Genomic DNA, 19,408 nt, shown 5'->3' with positions numbered 1-19,408 from the left:
CTATGATACATTCCAAGTTAATGTTTGTGTGTGTTGAATGGTAATGGTAAAGGTTTTCTTTTCTTTTTACTTTTCTTTTTTTTTTTCTTTTTTTTTTTTTTGCATATACCTCTTCACTTGTTTGTTTCAGCACCATTTGTTAAAAAAAATATATATTTTTGGACTTCCAGCCAACATGGAGGTATAGGTAGATACACTGTGTCTCCTCACACAACCAAAAGGTCAACAATAAATTTAAAAACAAAAAGCAACCAGACCTGCCAGAAAATTGAACTGCATGCAAGTCTGAAAACCAAGGAATTAAAGAAACATTCATCCAGGATTAGTAGGAGGGGCAGACACAGGCAGCTGGGGTGGGGAGGACGTGTAGCAAGGCAAGGCAGGAGCTGGAGGAACAGGACGGGCAAGGTGGAGGCTGGTGGAGTGAGCCATCTCACATTTGCAAACTGGGAAGAGCAACTGTGGAGCCAGAAAGATCATACAATCCGGAGTTTCAGCATGGGGAAATAAAACCTCAGAACCTCTGCCTGAAAAAATCTGTGGGGATTGAGGCAGCAGGAGAAATTCCCAGCCTCACAAGAGAGTTTGTTGGAGAGACCCACAGGGTCCTAGAACATATACAAACCCACCCACCTGGGAATCAGTAGCAGAAGGGCCCAATTTGCTGTGGGTAGTGGAGGAGTGACTGAAAGCCAGCCAAGCTGAGAAAGAGGCATTGTTCCCTCTCTGACCTCTTCCCCACCTACAGCTACACAGCACAGCAACATGGGTTGCCCCACCCTGGCAAATACCTAAGGCTCCACTTGTTGCTATGCAACAAGTATGCCAAGACAAAAAAAATGGCCCAAATGAAAGAACAGATCAAAGCTCCAGAAAAAAATACAACTAAGTGATGAAGAGATAGCTTACCTGGTATCACATGCACAGTTCAAAACACTGGTAATCAGAATGCTCACAGAAATGGTTGAGTATGGTCAAGAAATGGAGGAAAAAGTGAAGTTTATAAAAAGTGAAATAAAGGAAAATGTACAGGGAGCCAGCAATGAAGGGTAGGAAACTGGGACTTAATTCAATGGTTTGGAGCAGAAGGAAGAAATAAACATTCAACCAGAACAGAACGAAGAAACAAGAATTCAAAAAAATTAGGAGGCTTCGTAACCTTTGGGATAACTTTAAACATTCCAACACCTGAATCATAGGGGTGCCAGAAGGAGAAGAGGAAGAGCAAGTAATTGAAAACTTATTTGAAAAATTAATGAAGAACTTCCCTAATCTGGCAAAGGAAATAGACTTCCAGGAAGTCCAAGAAGCTCAGAGAGTGCCAAAGAAGTTGGACCCAAGGAAGCACTCACCAAGGCACATCATCATTACATTACCCAAGATCAAAGAGGAGAGAATCTTAAAAGCAGCAAGGGAAAAGGAGACAATTACCTGCAAAGGAGTGCCCATAAGACTAACAGCTGATTCTTCAAAAGAAACATTGCAGGCAGGAAAGGGCTGGAAAGAAGTATTCAAAGTCATGAAAGTCAAGGTCCTACATCCAAGATGACTCTACCCATCAAAGCTATCATTTAGAATAGAAGGACAGATAAAGTGCTTCCCAGATAAGGTCAAGTTAAAGGAGTTCATCATCACCAAGCCCTTATTATATGAAATGTTAAAGGGACTTAAGGGAAAGAGTAAAATCAACACTATGAACAGTAAAATGGACAACAAACTTACAACTATCAACAACTGAACCTAAAAGAAAATCAAAAACAAAACCAAACTAAGCAAACAACTAGAGCATGGACAGAATCACACAAATGGAGATCACGTGGAGGAGGGTTATCAGCAGGGAGGGGGAGGGGTGAGAATGGGGGGGAGAATGGGGGGTGAGACATATTCCTTATGCTACAAGGAATAAGTAGCATAAATGGTAGGTACAAAGTAGACAAGAGAAGGTTAAGAGTAGTATAAGAAATGTAGAAGCCAAAGAACTTATATGTACAACCCATGGACATGAACTAAGGTGGGGGGAATGTGGGTGGGAGGGGGGTTCAGTGCCATGGAGAATAAATGGAGGTGAATGTGACAACTGTAATAGCATAATAAAATATATTTTTATTTTTTAAATATTATCTTTTCCCTATTGGTGCCTTTGTTTAAAAAAATTCCGTGTTTGTCATTTATAGATTCTTCTGTTTCATTGATCTCTTTGCCTATCTTTATTTTAATACCACAACTGCCTTGATTACTTGATTATTATTATTTCATAATAAGTCTTGAAATCAAGTAGTGTGGGTACCTGATTTCAAGTTGGAACAAAGTATTCCGACTTTGTTCCTTTCTTTCCTCTTTGGTTTGGCTATTCTAGGTCCTTTACATTTCCATATAAACTTCAGAATCAGGTTTTAAAATTCTACACAAAGCTTTACTGGGATTTGAAGTAGGATTGCATCAAATAAAAAATGAATTTGGTTAGAAATGATGTCTTAGTATTGAATTTTCTAATCTATAAACAAAGTATATCTCTCCAAATTTTTAATTTTTCCTGGTACAAGTTTTGCATATCTTTAGGCAACTATATTCCTAAGCATTTTCTATTGTTTTGATGCTAGTATAAATAGTATTCTTTCTAAAAGTTCACAATTTCTAACCGGCCATTGGTGGTATACAGCAATACCACTAATTTTTGTATATGACTTTGTTTGTAAAAGCAACCATTCTAGTAGATTTTTCTGTAGATTTTATAGTATTATCTATGCAGTCAATCATATATACCCCATGAATAAAAACAGTTTTATATTCTAACTTTCTAATATGTCTTTTTCTTTTATTTTTCTTTCTTTATTGCATTGCTAGGATTTCCAGTACATTGTTGTGTAGAAGTGATGAGAACAGGCATCTTTCCTGTTGAAAAGTAGTGGAAAAGTAACCTTTCATCACTAAATATGTTAGCTGTAGGTCTTTCATATGTGCCCTTTATTGGGTGAGGAAGGACCCGTTTATTCCTAGATTTCTAATCATTTTTATTAGGCATGGATATTGGATTTTTGTCTAATGATTTTTTTCATCTATTGAGATAATATAGTTTTTTTTGTTATAGTGTGTTAACTTGATGAATTATATTGACTGATTTTTTTAATGTTAAATCAATGTTGCTTTCCTAGAATAAATCCTAATTGATGATGATCTATTTTCCTTTTTATATATTATTATATATCATTATTATGTATTCTTAAGAATGTTTTTATAGCTTTTCTTAGAAAGTCTTTGTATGGTTTTGTCCCTCATAAATAATTCCTCATGAATAGATTTTCTTATAGAATAGATTTTGGGGAGAAGAGTTTGAGTAGAACTAGTATTTTTTTCTTCCTTTATGTCTGGAAGGATTCACTGGTGAGGACATCTTTGTAGAGCTTTTTTTAAAAAGGGTTTAAAAATTTTTTGAGGGGGAGTGACTTTTTCTGATTATTATTAGAAGTTGAAATAATTTTACAGTAGACATTCATATACTCACGTGCTAGATACATTTGCTTTATCACCTACCTCTCTCTTTATCCTCCCTTCTCTCCATGCATCAATCTACCTGTTATTGATATATTTTAAGATAATTTATAGGCAACAGCCTATTTCACTTGTAAATACAATACATTCCCATGCACCATTTGTGAGTTTAATATTTTTAGTTTATTAAATTTTTGAGGTAAAATTTAAATATAGTCAAATGCATATCTTAAGTGTACTAATAATGAATTTTGGTAAATGCATATGTTTGTGTAACTCAAATCTCTTTTAAGATTAAGATCATTCCATTATCCAGAAAGTTTTCTCAAACCTCTTCTCAAACAGTCCCAACCCACACTCCCAAGGCAAGTACTATCCTGGGTATTTTCTGTAACTAGTTTTGCTTGTTTTATAACCCCATATAAATGGAATAATACAGTATTTGTGTACAAGAGATCTTTCACTTGGCATATAAATTTTGAGATCTCTATATTCTTGTGTATCAGTAGTATAATTTAATTTCATTGAGGTTAGAGAACATGTTCTGTTGATGACATATTCTTGCTTTATATACTATTTTATGGTTAATTTTCATAAATGTTATTGGCATTTTCTTGTTGGTTTTATGTTTCTGTATGTCCTTTCAGTCAACCTCATTAGTCTGCTGTTTGTTTCTTACATTCTTTTAAAAAATCTGTTGGTTCATGTGTACCCTGTTCTTCATAGTTTAACATTATCTTAAAATTTAAGTATAACAAAATTGATTCCTTGTCGTATACAGCTTTGTGAGCTTTGACAAATGCATATAATTGGATCTGCATTCACAGTCAAGATTCAGTTCTATTAACTAAAAATACCCTCATGATACCCTATCATTTGTCAACCCTTCCTCTCATCCCCTGCCTCTGGAAATTGCTAATTTGTTTTCAATCCTTATAGTTTTGTCTTTTACTAAATGTCACATAAGTGGAACCGTACAGCTTGAAGCCTTTTGAATATTATTTATTTTACTTAGCAAAATGTATTGAGATTCATATATGTTTTTGCATGTATTAATAGTTGTGCCTTTTTGTTGCTGAGTAGTATTTCATTGTATTGATGTACCATAATTTGTTTCTCCAGAGACATTTGTGTTGTATCCAGTTTTTGGCAAATAGGAATGAAACTGCTATAAACATTGATATACAGGCTTTGTTGTAAACCTAAATTTTCATTTCTCTTGGGCAATAACTTAGGAGTGAGATTGCTAGGTAAGTGTAGGTTTAACATTATAAAGATATAGGAGGCTTTAAACTATAGATTATATTTCTTTAATTCTGTTTAGGTTATTGTGGGCTTTAGTAATTTTTGTCTTTCAAAGAACTTACTCATCTGTTGAATTTACAGGCATAAAATTTCCTAGCTCCCCTGATTTTTCTTTTTAATATCTATAGAATCTGTGGTGAAATTACTTCTCTTAATATTTGAAATTTGTGACTTATTTTTTTCTCATCACTTTGGCTAGAGGTTAATTAATTTTATACATCTCAGAAAGCTAAGCTTTGGTTTCATTGATTTTTGGCTACTGATTTTGTTTTCTGTTTCATTGACTTTCACTTTGATTTTTATTATTTCCTTCCTTCTGCTTATTTTGGGTATTCTACTTTGGGTTTAACATAATATAGGATTTTTTCTTTCTCTTTGGAAGTAAACTGACAGATTTTTAAACCCTGGATTCAGTCTACATTGTGCGTGTGTGTATGTGTGTGTTTGATTTTTAGGTGAGAACGTGAGACTGCTAATAGCAAGATTTCAGAAAGAATGAAGTTAGTACTGTTTTTAATTAGTAGAAAGATATAGGATTATCTTTTTGTTTTGAATATTTATTTTTCTCCCTGTCCATCTGACATATGTTTCTATTTCTGAATAAAGTCTATCTATAAGTTATGAAAGTACTTGGAATTCCCATGACTGGCACTGTGATATTTACCACTCACAGAGCTATCAAAGTTACTAAATACGTGACATCCTCTAAGTGGGGCAAAATATTGTGAGGAATAAAATTCTATTTTTGTCTCTAATATTAGCAATTATTTAACCTAAAAGACTATGCAATGTTTACTTGAACTCCAAATATAAAGCATGTAAATCCCTAGGTCTTCCCAAATGACTCTTAACTAAGATATAAGGTAGTTATGGAATTGTTTTAATTTGGTGTGCTTTGATATATGAGATTAAGAAATTTCTGTTGTGGATGGAATAGAATTTGTATTATTCTTAGGTTGTCTTTCAAAGCCTAAATTAAAATCAAGGAAATAAATTGCTGTACTATTTAAGCATTTTATTTAAATGCTTTTTAATCATTATTTTTAAAAAGATTTTATTTATTTATTTTTAGAGAGAGGGGAAGGGAGGGAGAAAGAGAGGGAGAGAAACGTTGATGTGCAAGAGAAACATGGATCAATTGCCTCTCTAATGCCCCCAGGCTGGTGCTCAAACCACTGCACCACACCAGCCAGGGCATTTTTTAAAAAGATTAAAGCATATTTGATTTCCTCTGTAAATAGAAGGGATTTTATTTTTTAGACCAGATGAAATTAGCTTGAAAATCAGTTTGTTTCTTCTTTTAAATGCTTATTTCTTATATAGTCTTGAATAAGAATTAAAGGTGTTATTAGAAATTGGAGTATTGTTAGAGGGATGTGATAATTATAGAGAACTACATGAAAATCATTTTCTTTATTTACTTTTCTAATTGTTTAATGTTACATTTTGTCTTTTAGATTCTATTTGACCAAACTCAGAGATCAATTAAGGCCCAGCTTCAGAACTTTGTTAAAGAGTAAGTCGATTGCAGTGAAGGAAAAAGAAGAGCAATTAGTTAATTATTACACCTGGGAGTTGCTATCTTTGGAGAGAAATTATGGAACATGAATATAAAAATATCAGATTTTCTTTTGTTTTGCTTTGTAAAGTGTGTATTTCATTTTTCTCTGGATTATCCTGCAAATAATCAGGTTTATATTGCCTTACAATGAATCATTTCTGCTATGAAATATGTGTTCAGGATACATAGGTAAAATTGTTATCAATTTAAAAAAATTAAATTAATGACCTTTCAAAATCGAAGCAAACCCCTAGAGTGGTTGAAATTCTGTCAGTTTAGTGTAGTTGATATTGTTTTTATTGTCTCATTATGGCATTTTCTTTGAAGATAAAATAATATATGAGAATGACAAATGAAAGTGCATGCTTTTTGTCACATTTTTTACATTTTGTATGTGAAATAAAATGAAACTAGAACTAAAAAAAATTACCTAATTTTCTCAGTTTTCCATTTCCAAATTAATAATTCAGATTTTCCCTAATAATTCCTAAGTGAGAATATATAAAATTACAGATAAAGTTGATTATAATACAGTATTTAGGATAAATTATAGATGGTAATAGGCGGTAAATAGTGGCAGATCACATGAATGTAATCCACTGTTGTTCAGAAAGTTAGAATTGTTGCTGTGGAGATGATGTCCTGCAGATTCTTTATGAATTACTTCATAATAGGCTGATAGTCAGAATGTTCTGATGGAATGTATACAGGAGAGTTAATGGCTTCTTAGAAGAGTCCTTTCTTAGGTAAACTTTATTAGTAGTATTATTTTAAAGTTGTTTGACTTCTAGTTAATTTGGCTACTTCTCTGATAGAAATAATAAAAGCAAAATGATGTTATATACTTACCTAAGATCATTAATGAATCAAGGATTTCAGGTATTCAGACTATGAAAATAGATACTGTTACCCTTTTTGGGTACAAGAATTCTTTTAGAAAGTATTTTGAGTTTGTGTTTTAAGAATATTCATGTCTTTTGGACCAGTAGTTCCCTTCAACAAGAAATGAATGTTGTTTCTTAAAGTGTGATCTGAGACAACCCATAGCAGTAAAATCAAGAGTGTGTCTTAAAAACCTCTGTAGGTTTCTAGGATTTATCCCAAAAACTAAAGAATTGTAATCTCTGGGAGAAGAGGAACCTTGAAATTTGCATTTTTAGCAAATTTCCGTGATGATTATTATACTACTGTATTAAAATCGTCTGTTTAAATAATGATCCTTGTCACTGGACTTGTCTTTAGGGGACAAAGAATTAACTTTGCCTTTTATGTTTCTGTAATGTTAATTTGATCATTTATTTTCACCTCAAATTCATAGCTTTAAGTAAGGAACTGTTAGGTGACTATGTTAAGAATTATATATAATTGAAAAGCAATATATATTATAGTTGTAAGAACAATTGAGTATTATTGCACAGTAAATCAAATAAATACAGGTACATAAGAATTAAATTCTAAATGTTATTCTGCTAAAATTTTTGGTTAAGAAAACTTTATAAAAGTCTCATTGATTTTATTTTTTAGAGATCTTAGAAAATTCAAAGATGCCAAGAAGCAATTTGAAAAAGTCAGTGAAGAAAAAGAAAATGCATTAGTAAAAAATGCTCAAGTACAGAGAAACAAACAGCATGAAGTTGAAGAAGCCACAAACATTCTGACAGCAACAAGAAAATGTTTTCGACACATAGCCCTAGACTATGTACTTCAGGTATATTTATTACATATTTTCAAAAAATGCTTACTAAATATGTCATTACTATGCTTACTAAATATGTCATTACTTTTGAGTGATTGCCCTGAAAAGAATTAATAATAGGTTCTTTTTTAGTTTAAAATTAAAATGAAATTTTGTGAAAAAATTTAACTTGTTTGTTTATCTGTCTATGTGGATATATATAACTTCGGTTAAGATTTCTCCCCCTTTTCAATTAACAGTATACATTCTGCCATTTTAAATATTGTAAAAAGCATTTTTAATTGCTATATTTTATTTTGTGGAGTCTGTCAATTTAATTAATATTTGATTATGAGACATTTTTAGTGTTTCCAGTTTTACTGGTAATAGTGAAAATATAATTTTCAGTAATTTTAAATGATAACATCTTTGTATACATTTTTTTCCATATTTTGTATTATTTCTTTAGAGTAGATTCTAGAGGTACTAATGCATACCATATTGCCAAATGAAAAATATTTCTAGAAGTAGTGTTCTCATGTTTTGCATTAGGTGCTGCTTTTTAAAACTAGAGATCAATGTTTGGTAAGTTTCCTGGTGATCTTCTGGTCCATTGTATAATTGAAAACAATTTGATTTGAAAGTGACAGATCTCTAAAGAAATTTGAGAGAAATGAAAAATGAAGGTATACATTGTACATTATATCACATGTATATTAATGCCCCTATAGACAGATTATAGAGTTTAAAGCTTAGAAGCTTTAATGCTTAGGGAATTATGTTTTCTAAATCTATAAAAAAGCAGTGAGTTCCTAGAGATTGTTGACTTATGATTTCTTAAAATAATACATAAATAACAGTATACAAGTTAGTGATTAAAAACTACTCAGATAACTTTGCAAAACAGTAGAAAATGACTTTGAATTTTTTGGTTAAGTTCTTGTTAAGTGGGAAGTTAAAAAAATGAAGTAAACTCCCTTTATTAATTAAAGGCTTCTAGAATGAAGTAGTCTATATTCCCTGTCTCCTTTTACCTGCCTCATATTCATACCACTTCCTCTGGTAGTGTAAGTTCTGTTTTCCTACCCCATTCCACTGACATGGCTCATGCTAAAGTGTTATTCCTTAGATATATTTTAGTTTTTAACCAACTTGACTATTTTGTTTCACTGAAAATGTAAGCCATACTCTCTTTCTTAAAGCATACTTTTCTCTTGATTTATTCCAAACCACTTTTAGGGCATCTTCTATTTCCTTTCAATTTCTTCCATGGGCTTCTTTCCTTTGTCCATATTTTCAGTCTCTTGTTCAGGGTTTTATCTTCGGTCCTATACTTTTCTGACTTTATAATTTCTCTGAGAGTTTCATCATGCCACTTTGCCTGATTTATCACTGTAAAGAGATGATAAACTCTATTTCTTTTGCCAAAGGACCACATTCTTTTTTGGCCAAAGCTGAAATCTTCCTAAAGAGCTTATTTTTGTTCTTACCTAACTGAATGGAGTCCAAAATAGGAGGATTTTTTTTTAAATGCTTTTGGTTTTTATTGTTCAAGTACACTTTTCTGCCTTTTCCCCCCACCCCACCCTTCCCCACCTCATTCCCATGTTTCCACACCCCCTTGTTATTGTCTGTGTGTCCTTTATAATTATTCTTGCAAGTCCCTCCCCTCTCCTGTCTGGTTGCTGTCAGCTTGTTCCCAATTTCAATGTCTTTCGTTATATTTTCCTTGCTTGTTTGTTTTGTTAGTTAGGTTAAATGTGGGATCATATGGTATTTGCCTTTTCCTGCCTGGCTTATTTCACTTACATATTCTCTCCAGTTCCATCCATGCTGTTGCAAAGGGTAGGAGCTCCTTCTTTCTCTCTGCTGCATAGTATTCTATTGTGTAAATGTACCATAGTTCTTTGATCCATTCATTTACTGATAGGTACCTAGGTTGCTTCCAGCACTTGGCTATTGTAAATTGTGCTGCTATGAACATTGGGGTGCATAGGTTCTTTTAGACTGGTGTTTCAGGGTTCTTAGGATATAATCCTAGCAGTGGAATTGTTGGTTCAAAAGGCAGTTCCATTTTTTAGTTTTCCAAGGAAATTCCATACTGTTTTCAAGAGTGGTTGTACCAGTGTGCAAGTGGCCTAGGACCCTGCATAGATCCCAGGGACCTTACCATCCCAGCACAATCTCTTCACCATCAGTTTTTCAATGTCCTCTACAATTTTTAGCCTCCAAGATTCATTTAAGCTGGGATTCCATTGGCTGTTCACTCTGTTCCTCAGAAGGTCAGCTAGGTTTTCCAGCTGGGCACAGGGAGAACTGGGCTCTGCTCCCACCTACCTCTCTGCCACCTTCTAATATCCCCAAAATAAGAAGATATAGCAAATATTTTCTCTTCCTTGGCTACTGTATTTAATAACCAAAACTGATTTGAAAAGTTCTATGCACCTCTTAAGTCTCTTCTTTCTCACTCTTGCTGTTGTCCTAATTGTCTTCTCTAGGGTATTAAGAGGTTCTCATATAGCTGGACGTCATTGCATTGCTTTTATCAGCTTTGTTACTAATTCATTCTCTGTTCTGTGATTAGAGTTACTCAAACTTCTCCAGACAAAATGAATCATTTTTGACTCTGCCTCTGTGTTTCCATAATATTATCATACATGTTGCTCTTGGAACACTTAACCCATTTATTGCAATTATTAATTTATTTTCTGTTCCTAGATATATCCCTTCCCTCTAGTCTAGTGGTTGGAAAATAGATAATAAATGTTTCTTGCAAGAATTAATGGCCTAATTTTAAATTTTATTTGGGGAGGGGGTTCAGCTAAATATTCATTAGTTTCAAACTTGCATATTATGAATTATCTGTTTCATTTGGTGTCCATCAAATAGTTGTAAGTTACAAGGCCTACCTTCCCCATAACTATTAGTTTGATTTTTCTGGTAAGAACTGTGGTGTCACTTTATGATATGGCCATGCTATTTAATTTGGAGACTAGTAAGCAATAAGTATCCAGACTTATAAAGTTTGTCATGCTATAGCTCTCTAAATATTAGAATTTACTTTTTCCACCCAAGTAAATACTGTTTCTCATTGCCATACAGGGAAAAAAACAAAACAAAGGCACTTTTAACATTTTTCAGAGTTTGAATAATAGATTATTTATAGCCTCTCCTTTTTCTTAGAGCATTTGAAAGTTAATATTTTAGTTCTCAAAACTGAATAGACCTTGAAAGAGACAAGCAAAAGAAACTAGTACTTAGTTAAAGTTATTTTTGTGTTTCTTGGTCTATTTTTGTTTTTTCATCAGTGCTTTAAAAGTATTTATAAATCACAGGCAGAATATTCAGTGAGAAGGATATACTAAAAGGCAGGAATTCTGTAATACCTGTATTGGACAATATTAACAAAATGAATGATTCTTTGTGTAAACATTTTTTTTTAAGATTTCTTTTCTTTTTTTTTTAAGATTTTATTTATTTATTTTTTAGAGGGGAAGGGAGAGAGAAAGAGAGAGAAACATCAATGTGCGGTTGCTGAGGGTCATGGCCTGCAACCCAGGCATGTGCCCTGACTGGGAATCGAACCTGCGACACTTTGGTTCTCAGCCCGCGCTCAATCCACTGAGCTATGCCAGCTAGGGCTTGTGTAAACATTTTATTTTATTAAATTGATACATAACAGACAAATAAAATGTGTTATGAATTTCCAGTGTTGGGAGAAATACCACAAAATACACATTTCATAATTTACTGATCTTTTAGTAAGTTTAGTCTACTTAAAATATTTATTTAAAATTTATCAAATTATTTAAGAAATATTTATTGAGTGCTTATTATGTACCACTTGGAGAAAACAACTGGGAAGAAGACAAGGTCCTGGTCTCACGGAGCTTACACTTAAGTTGAGGAAAAGGCATAAATAACAAAATACCAGGTGGTTATGATTGCTATGAAGAAAATGAATAGGGTTCATGCACTAAAGAGGCTGTATACACAGCCTACTTTAGACCTTTGTGAAGAGTTACTATTTAAGCTGGGACCTGATTGGTAAGATACAGGCCTATGTTCATATGGGCAGAATATCATGATGTGAAGTTAGAACTAGCATTTAGGCATTGAGGTGGGAGTAGTCTTGAGTAGTGATTGAACACCAAAAGATGGAATGTGGTAGAAAACTAGGTTGGAGAGGAAGGCAGGGCCCAATCCTAAAAGGCCTTGAAGGCTGTGTTAGAAAGTTGGAAAGTTTTAAGCTGAATGGAACATGATCTGATTTCCATTTTAAAAGATCACTCTGGGCCCTGTCTGGTGTGGCTCAGTGGATTGAGTGCCAGCCTGTGAGCCACAGAGGCTCCGGTTCAATTCCTAGCCTTAGGGCACATGCCTGGGTTGCAGGCCATGTCCCTAGTAGGGGTGCATGAGAGACCACCACACATTGATGTTTCTCTCCCTCTCTTCCCCTCTCTAAAAATAAATAAATAAAATCTGTTAAAAAACAAAAGATCCTTCTGGTTTCTGAGTCTGGAAACACTAGTTCATAGACTGTTGCAACAGTCTAGAAAACATATGATGGTGGTTGATGGTAGTGGTAAAAGTAATGACAGTTTGCATTAGAATGTATATTGAAGGGTCTTGACAAGCAAGTTAGATAAGGAAAATGTGGAAAAAATGGAATTCTAAGAAATTCAAATATCTATCAAAGTGATAGATTTAGCACTACAATATTATGATTTAAACTCAGTCAGTTGTTCTTGGAGATCAAACTTAGATGAGAGTTTCATTGGTATGTCTGTCTTTACGATTTTCACAAAAAGTAGGCCAAAGGATAAAAAAATTGAATTTTATTTACTTCCAGAAAAATGTTAAATCTTTAGAATAAGCAACATTTACAATACTGCATTATGGATTATTCTTTAAAGTAATGATTAATGAAGTGTATTTTCCCCCAGATTAATGTCCTTCAATCAAAAAGAAGATCAGAAATCCTAAAATCAGTAAGATATTTATTGAAATGTTTTAAATATTTTAATATGAAACTACATGTACATATTTAAGTGTTTAAAGAAGCATGGTATGTGTATGTGTCTGCATTGGATTGGCCAAAATATTTGTTGCTTTTTTTTCCCAAATGATGGTTCTACTAGTGCTTAGTTGTCTTTAACGTCATTCAAAACAATTTTATTCTAGTGTATTGTGACAGCTGTTATATCAGTGTGCTTTTTTAAAAAAAAAGAAGCCATCAAAATTGGTGAATTTTTGTGCAGCCATTTTAATATTGATGATGGAGGAAGATACACAACATTTTCAGCGTATTTTGCTATATTTTTAAAAAAAGGTAGAAAGCACAACTGAAACACAAAAAAACAGATGTGTGCACTGTATGGAGAAGATGCTGTGACTGATTGACCTTGTCAAAAGTGGTTTGTGAAGTTTCTTGGTGCTATTGACATTTCAGCCAAATAATTTTTTGCTGTGGGGCTGTCCTATGCACTGAAAGATGTTTAGCAGGACCCCGGCCTCTACCCAGTAGAAGCCAATAGTGGTAGATAGCCGACATGCTCAAAATATCCAAATCAATAAAGCTATTTGGTGAAAATGAAAAATGTATCTTTTATTTTACAGAAAAATGTAATGGACTTTTTGGCCAACCCAATATATGTATGTGTATACATATTTATTCCAGGATTTTAACTAATCTTTTTATTTATCTTTTTTGTACTAAATATGTATCACCACTTTTTTGTCTCCTTCATCTTTATAGTTATTTATCTGTATCTCATCTCTTACTATACTGATCTCCTTAAATCAGACACTTAAATATTTGAGATTGAGGGCATACGTAAATAGCATTTAGAGAATTTTTTTCCCTAGGTTTGCTGATAATGTATTGATCAGGCTTTAGGTTTGTTCTTTGGTGTGCAGTTAGAAAACAAATGGGATGAAAATTGAGGATCACTTTGTTTTCTTAGCCTCTCTACCCATGTTGACACTGATTTTCTTTTTTTTTACTATTTTTTGTTTTAAAGTTAATAAGGAGAAGTGGGCAGGAAATGGTAGTGGTATAACATTACACTCTTACATTTTGAAAATTTAGAAATAATTTTTCTTCTCTGATACTATTTTTTATTTGAAAGGATATACTTGAATTGCTCTTCATCCTTGTCTCTACCTAGCTTTTCCCTAACTTCTGTGTTATATATTTGTTATTTCTTATTGGATAAGCACATTTTACTTTGTTTTTACCTCTACCTCCTTTTCCAGATTGAGAATAATGTTGTTAATTGTAGAAAACTAGAAAATAAAATGTGTGAAGAAAAAAATAAAAATACTTATAAATCCTACTACGAAGGGAGTAGTACCACTGGTAATATCTTGGTTTATATCTTTGTCTTTTTTCTCTTCTTCGATGTGTGGGTATGAATGTATGTATATGTAAACGTGCTTATGTACTTTTTAAAATTGCATTTAATTTTTTAAAAAATAAAAATCATTTCTACTGATAGAAATAATTGATATAAAATCAATTATACTGTTTTATAACTTCCTTTTTTATAAAAGATATTTATTTGTTTGTTTGTTTGTTTGTTTATTTATAGGAAAGTAGGGAGAAACAACCATGTGCGAGAGAAACACAGTGGGTTCCCTCTTGCTCATCCCCAACTGGGGACCTGGTCTGCAACCCAGACATTTGTCCTGACTGGGAATTGAAACTGCAACCTTTCAGTTTGCAGGATGATGCTCAACCCACTGAGCCGTATCATTCAGGGCCTTTTTTTTTTTTTTCCACTAATACACTCCCAAATCATATGCCATTAAATATTTTTTATTTAATGATGATATTTGTGCCAGGTAGAGCATTATCATATGAATTTATGAAGAGTGAGCAAACTGGTTTTTGAAGGGCCAGGTGGCAAATATTACAGGTTTTGTGGGCAATATGGTCTGTGTCACAACTACTTGGCTGCACTGTTGTAATGAGAAAGCAGCCATAGACAATATATAAATACAAGACATGTCTGTATTCCAGTAAAACTTCTTTATGGACAAGGAAATTTGAATTTTATATAATTTTCATGCATCATGAATTTCATGTCTTCATTTTATTTAACCATTTGAAAATGTAGAAACCATTGTTAGCTCATAGGCCATTGAAATACAAGTGGTAGAGCTAGATATAGTTTGCTAGTCATAGGTTGCTGACCTTGAATATACCGTAAATTAACTTCACCCATTAATGGTGATTTTTAAAAGTAATTTCCACGTTTTTGACATTAAAGTATAGCATTGTAATGAATTGTTCTAATGAATAATATTTCTTTGGATAGATTAGGGCAAGAGAGTACTTAGTCAAAAGGTATGAACATTTATTAAGACTTTTTTAAAATACTGTCAATTTCAAGGGTAATGCAACATTTCCACTTGTAGTGTATGCTAGTGAATGTTTTCCACATTTTACTAATACCAAATATTAGTTTCCCCCACTCTACGCACAGTTGGGTAGATAATATGATCTGATTGTTCACTTTTGCACTTACTTAATACAAATGAGTTTGAACGTTTTTTCCATATTTTTTTGTGTACCTGTGTTCTCTTATTTAAGTCCTTCGCTTCTTTTCGTATTGGAGTGTTCATCTTTTTCATACTGATTTGTAACATCTCATGTTACAAATTAAAACTATTAAACCTTTGTCATGTGTTGATTTCCTTGTTTATCATTTATCAATACGCTTGCTATGTGTTTTGATGTGCTGGTATGTTTTACATTTTATGTAGTTGTAGCTATTAATATCCCTTCTTTTAAAATAGAATTCAGTGTTTTATATTATATTCACAAAGTTCTACAACCATCTTTATCTCATTCCAGAATAATTTTTAGTGAGCTTTGTCTTTTGTCTTTGTGTTTTATTTAATTGGTTTTTCTTTTTAAAAAAAATTCCTTCCTGAAAGATTCTGGAGTACTAAGGACCTTATGAACTATTTTAGATTTCAGAAAATTAAACATGCCTCTCCTTGCTAAAATTAACACAGATGTTAGTGGATTCTTTTAACATTGTGATTGAATTGTTTAATTTTGTCCCATGTTCCAACTTAACTAATGAGAGTAGGGATAATTTTTCTGTCATGAATAGGTAACATATAGGAAAACTTGGGGGGAAATCTCAGCCCATTAAGGACATTTTGGATTTTTGGAATGAGTAGAAAGAAACCTCCATAGCAAAGTCTGTTGACTCATTTTATTTTGGTATCTTGAAAAAAAAAAAGAGCATTCTCTTACTTTGGGTTGTGTTTGGTGATCTAATAGTTTGTAAAGTGGGATTATTTTGAGTACTTATTTCTCCTTTTAATCTTTTAATGTCTTATTTGCAATTTAACATTTTGCCAGTGAATTTTGTTCAAAGTCATAGATATTTTATGATGTACCTAGGAGGATGGTGAAGCTATTGAAAACTTGATTCTTTAAACTATTACTATGAGAATTTTGATCATCTAGATATAGTCCAAACAACTAAAATTTGGGGCATTGTTAAAATTTTAAACTGGTTAGAAATTTCTTTTAAGTAAACTTTATTGTCACCTTGGCTGAGTAGGTCAGTTGGTTAGAGCATTACGCAATATACAAGGGTCGTGGGTTTGATCCCGATCAGGGCACATACAAGAATCAGCCAATGCTTGTAGAAACAATTTGAACAACAAATCAGTATCTCTGTCTCTCTCTTTCTGTCTTCCTTCATCTCTCTCTCTCTAAAATCAGTTATTTATTGTCATACTTGCAAATATTTCTAAAATACTCTTAAGAAAGATGACTCAGCCATGACTAGGTGGCTAAGTTGGTTTTAACATTGTCCCATACACCAAAAGTTTGCAGGTTTGATTCCCGGTCAGCACACATACCTAGATTGCCAGTTCGATCCCTGATCAGGGGCATACGGAAGACAATCAATGTTTCTCTCCCTTCCTGTCTCTCTAAAATCAATACAAAAATATCATTGGGTGAGAATTAAAAAAAAAAGAAGAAGAAATAAAAGTGACTAGGTTTAATTTTAAATAGGTTTGATATTTTGAGCTCTTGTGGAATAATTTTTTAAACATAGGTAAGATAAGGATTTTTAAGAATTTTGGAATGTTTACCTAATAGTTTATTTTAAAATGCTAATCTTATTTTCTCCTATTAGATGCTATCCTTTATGTATGCCCACTTGGCCTTCTTTCATCAAGGATATGATCTATTTAGTGAACTTGGGCCCTACATGAAGGATCTTGGCGCACAGGTATACCTTTTGATTCTTTGTTACACCCTGATATCTATATTTTTAAAAATTGAGATATAATTGACAAATGACATATTACTTTCAGATATGCAGTATAATGATTTCACACTCACATGCACACATAAATGATCACCATTAACTTTAACATCCATCACCCATATAGTTTTAATTTTTTTCCTGGTGATGAGAACTTTTTAAGATTTATTCTCATATCAACTTTAAATATATAATATAGTATTATTAACTATAGTCACCACCCTGTACATTGCATCTGTAGGACTAACTTATTTTATAACTGAAAGTTTGTACCTTTTGACCCCCTTCAGCACTTTCACTCTCACTCTTCATCCCACCTCTGGCAATCTGCAAACTGTTGTTTGTATCTATAACTTTCAGTTTTGTTTTGTTTTGTTTTGTTTTTGAATTGTACATATAGGTGAGAGCATATGGTATTTATTTTTTTCTGTCTGACTTATTTCATTTAGAATAATGCCCTCAAGGCCTATCTATGTCTTAAAAGGCTGGATTTCCCCCTTTTTTAATGGCTGAAGAATATTCTATTGTATGTATATGCCACATTTTTTTAATCAATCCATCAATGGAGACTTAAGTTGTGTCTATGTCTTGGCTATTGTAAATAATGCCGCAGTGAACATGGGAATGCAGACATCTTTTTGAGTTAGTATCTTTGTTTTCTTTGGATACATATCTAGAAGTGGAATATCTGGAACATATATGGGGTAGTTCTTTTTTATTTTATGCAGAATCATCATATTGTTTTGTGTAGTGGCTGCATCAATTTACATGCTCACCAAGAGTGCCCAACGGTCTATTTTCACCACATTCTGGCCAGCCTTTGTTCTCTCTTGTTTTTTTGTTAATAGTCATTCTAACAAGCATGAGAGGATAAGGTCATTGTCCTTGGTTTTGGTTTGCATTTCCCTGATTATTAGTGACATTGCATACCTTTCTTTGGCCATCTGAATGTCTTCTGTGGAAAAATGTCTGTTCAGATCCTTTGACTGCTTTAAATCACTTTGGTTATTTTGCTGTTGAATTGTATGCATTCTTTATATATTTTGGGCATTAACCTCTTATATGATACAAGATTTGCAAATATCTCCTGCCATTTGAAAAGTTGAATTTTCATTTTATTGATGGTTTCCTTTGCTGTGCAAAAGCTTTTTAGTTTGATGTAGTTCCACCTGTTTATTTTTGCTTTTGTTGCCTTTGCTCTGATATCTGTATTTTAAAACAAATTTAGCATATTGGGCAAGATGGAGTTGTAGGTAAACACAGCTCACCTCCTTGCACAACGACATCAAATTTACAATTAAACTATGGAGCAACCATCATTCAGAACCATCAGAAATAGAACTAAATGGAAGTCCTACAACTATAGAATTAAAGAAGAAACTATAATGTGACTGGTAGGAGTGGCGGAAACCGGAAACGGGCTGGTTTCACACCTGTGTGTGGCAGATAAAAATTAGGAACAATATCTAAGGAATGAAGGGTCCCAGCCCTACATGAGGCCTACCATTCCAGGGTTCCAGTGCCAGGAAGAGAAGTCGCCATAACTTCTGGCTGTAAAAACCAGTGGGGATTGAGGCTGTGGAAGACAGAAACTGCTGGACTCTCTGGCACATCTTTCTCAAGGGCCCATGCACAGACTTACTAGACTCTGTCCCCCTGAGCTCCAACATGGGGGCAGTAGATTGAAAGGCATCAGAGACATATGGAGAGGAACTGGATTGTCCCAACACCAAGGTGAAAGCTTAGGGGGGAGGGCAGGCTTCTCCTAGACAGAAGTGCTGGCAGAGGCCACTGTTCCTTTTCTGAGCCCTCTACCCACAAAGCCACAGAGCTGGCAGGCATGAGCCATATCTGAGATTTCATCAACCTGACTCACACTGTTTGCCCTGCCCTGGTGGATCCTAGAGGCCCTACATCACCCAACAATTTGGCCCACCCAAGCTGTTTCCAGTGGCTTTTCTATTTGAATGGCTTGTCTTGGGCCATGCTTCAAATTCTCCTAAATTCTAGAAAACAAGAAGCATCTGGCTTCAGTGAGTTCCTAACTCTCACTAAATTGCCCCAATCTGGGCACTA

General features: G+C 33.5%; 1 protein-coding gene across 3 annotated transcripts in view; it reads left to right on the top strand.

Moving 5' to 3' along the window:
* The window catches only part of ACAP2 (ArfGAP with coiled-coil, ankyrin repeat and PH domains 2), a 153,755-nt gene that overhangs the window by 75,044 nt on the left and 59,303 nt on the right, over positions 1 to 19,408 (top strand). For all 3 annotated transcript variants that reach the window (XM_045850763.1, XM_045850762.1, XM_045850764.1), the window contains 4 exons: positions 6,252 to 6,310; positions 7,880 to 8,063; positions 12,977 to 13,021; positions 17,201 to 17,296. In XM_045850763.1, the coding sequence (XP_045706719.1) occupies positions 6,252 to 6,310; positions 7,880 to 8,063; positions 12,977 to 13,021; positions 17,201 to 17,296 (384 nt within the window). The remainder of the gene's footprint in view (positions 1 to 6,251; positions 6,311 to 7,879; positions 8,064 to 12,976; positions 13,022 to 17,200; positions 17,297 to 19,408) is intronic.

The sequence above is a fragment of the Phyllostomus hastatus genome, unplaced genomic scaffold, assembly GCF_019186645.2.
Source record: "Phyllostomus hastatus isolate PE091 unplaced genomic scaffold, TTU_PhHast_1.1 phas_contig_86, whole genome shotgun sequence".
NCBI lineage: Eukaryota > Metazoa > Chordata > Mammalia > Chiroptera > Phyllostomidae > Phyllostomus > Phyllostomus hastatus.
The sequence above is the reverse complement of the archived record's forward strand: the minus strand, read 5'-3'. Positions and strand labels throughout refer to the sequence as shown.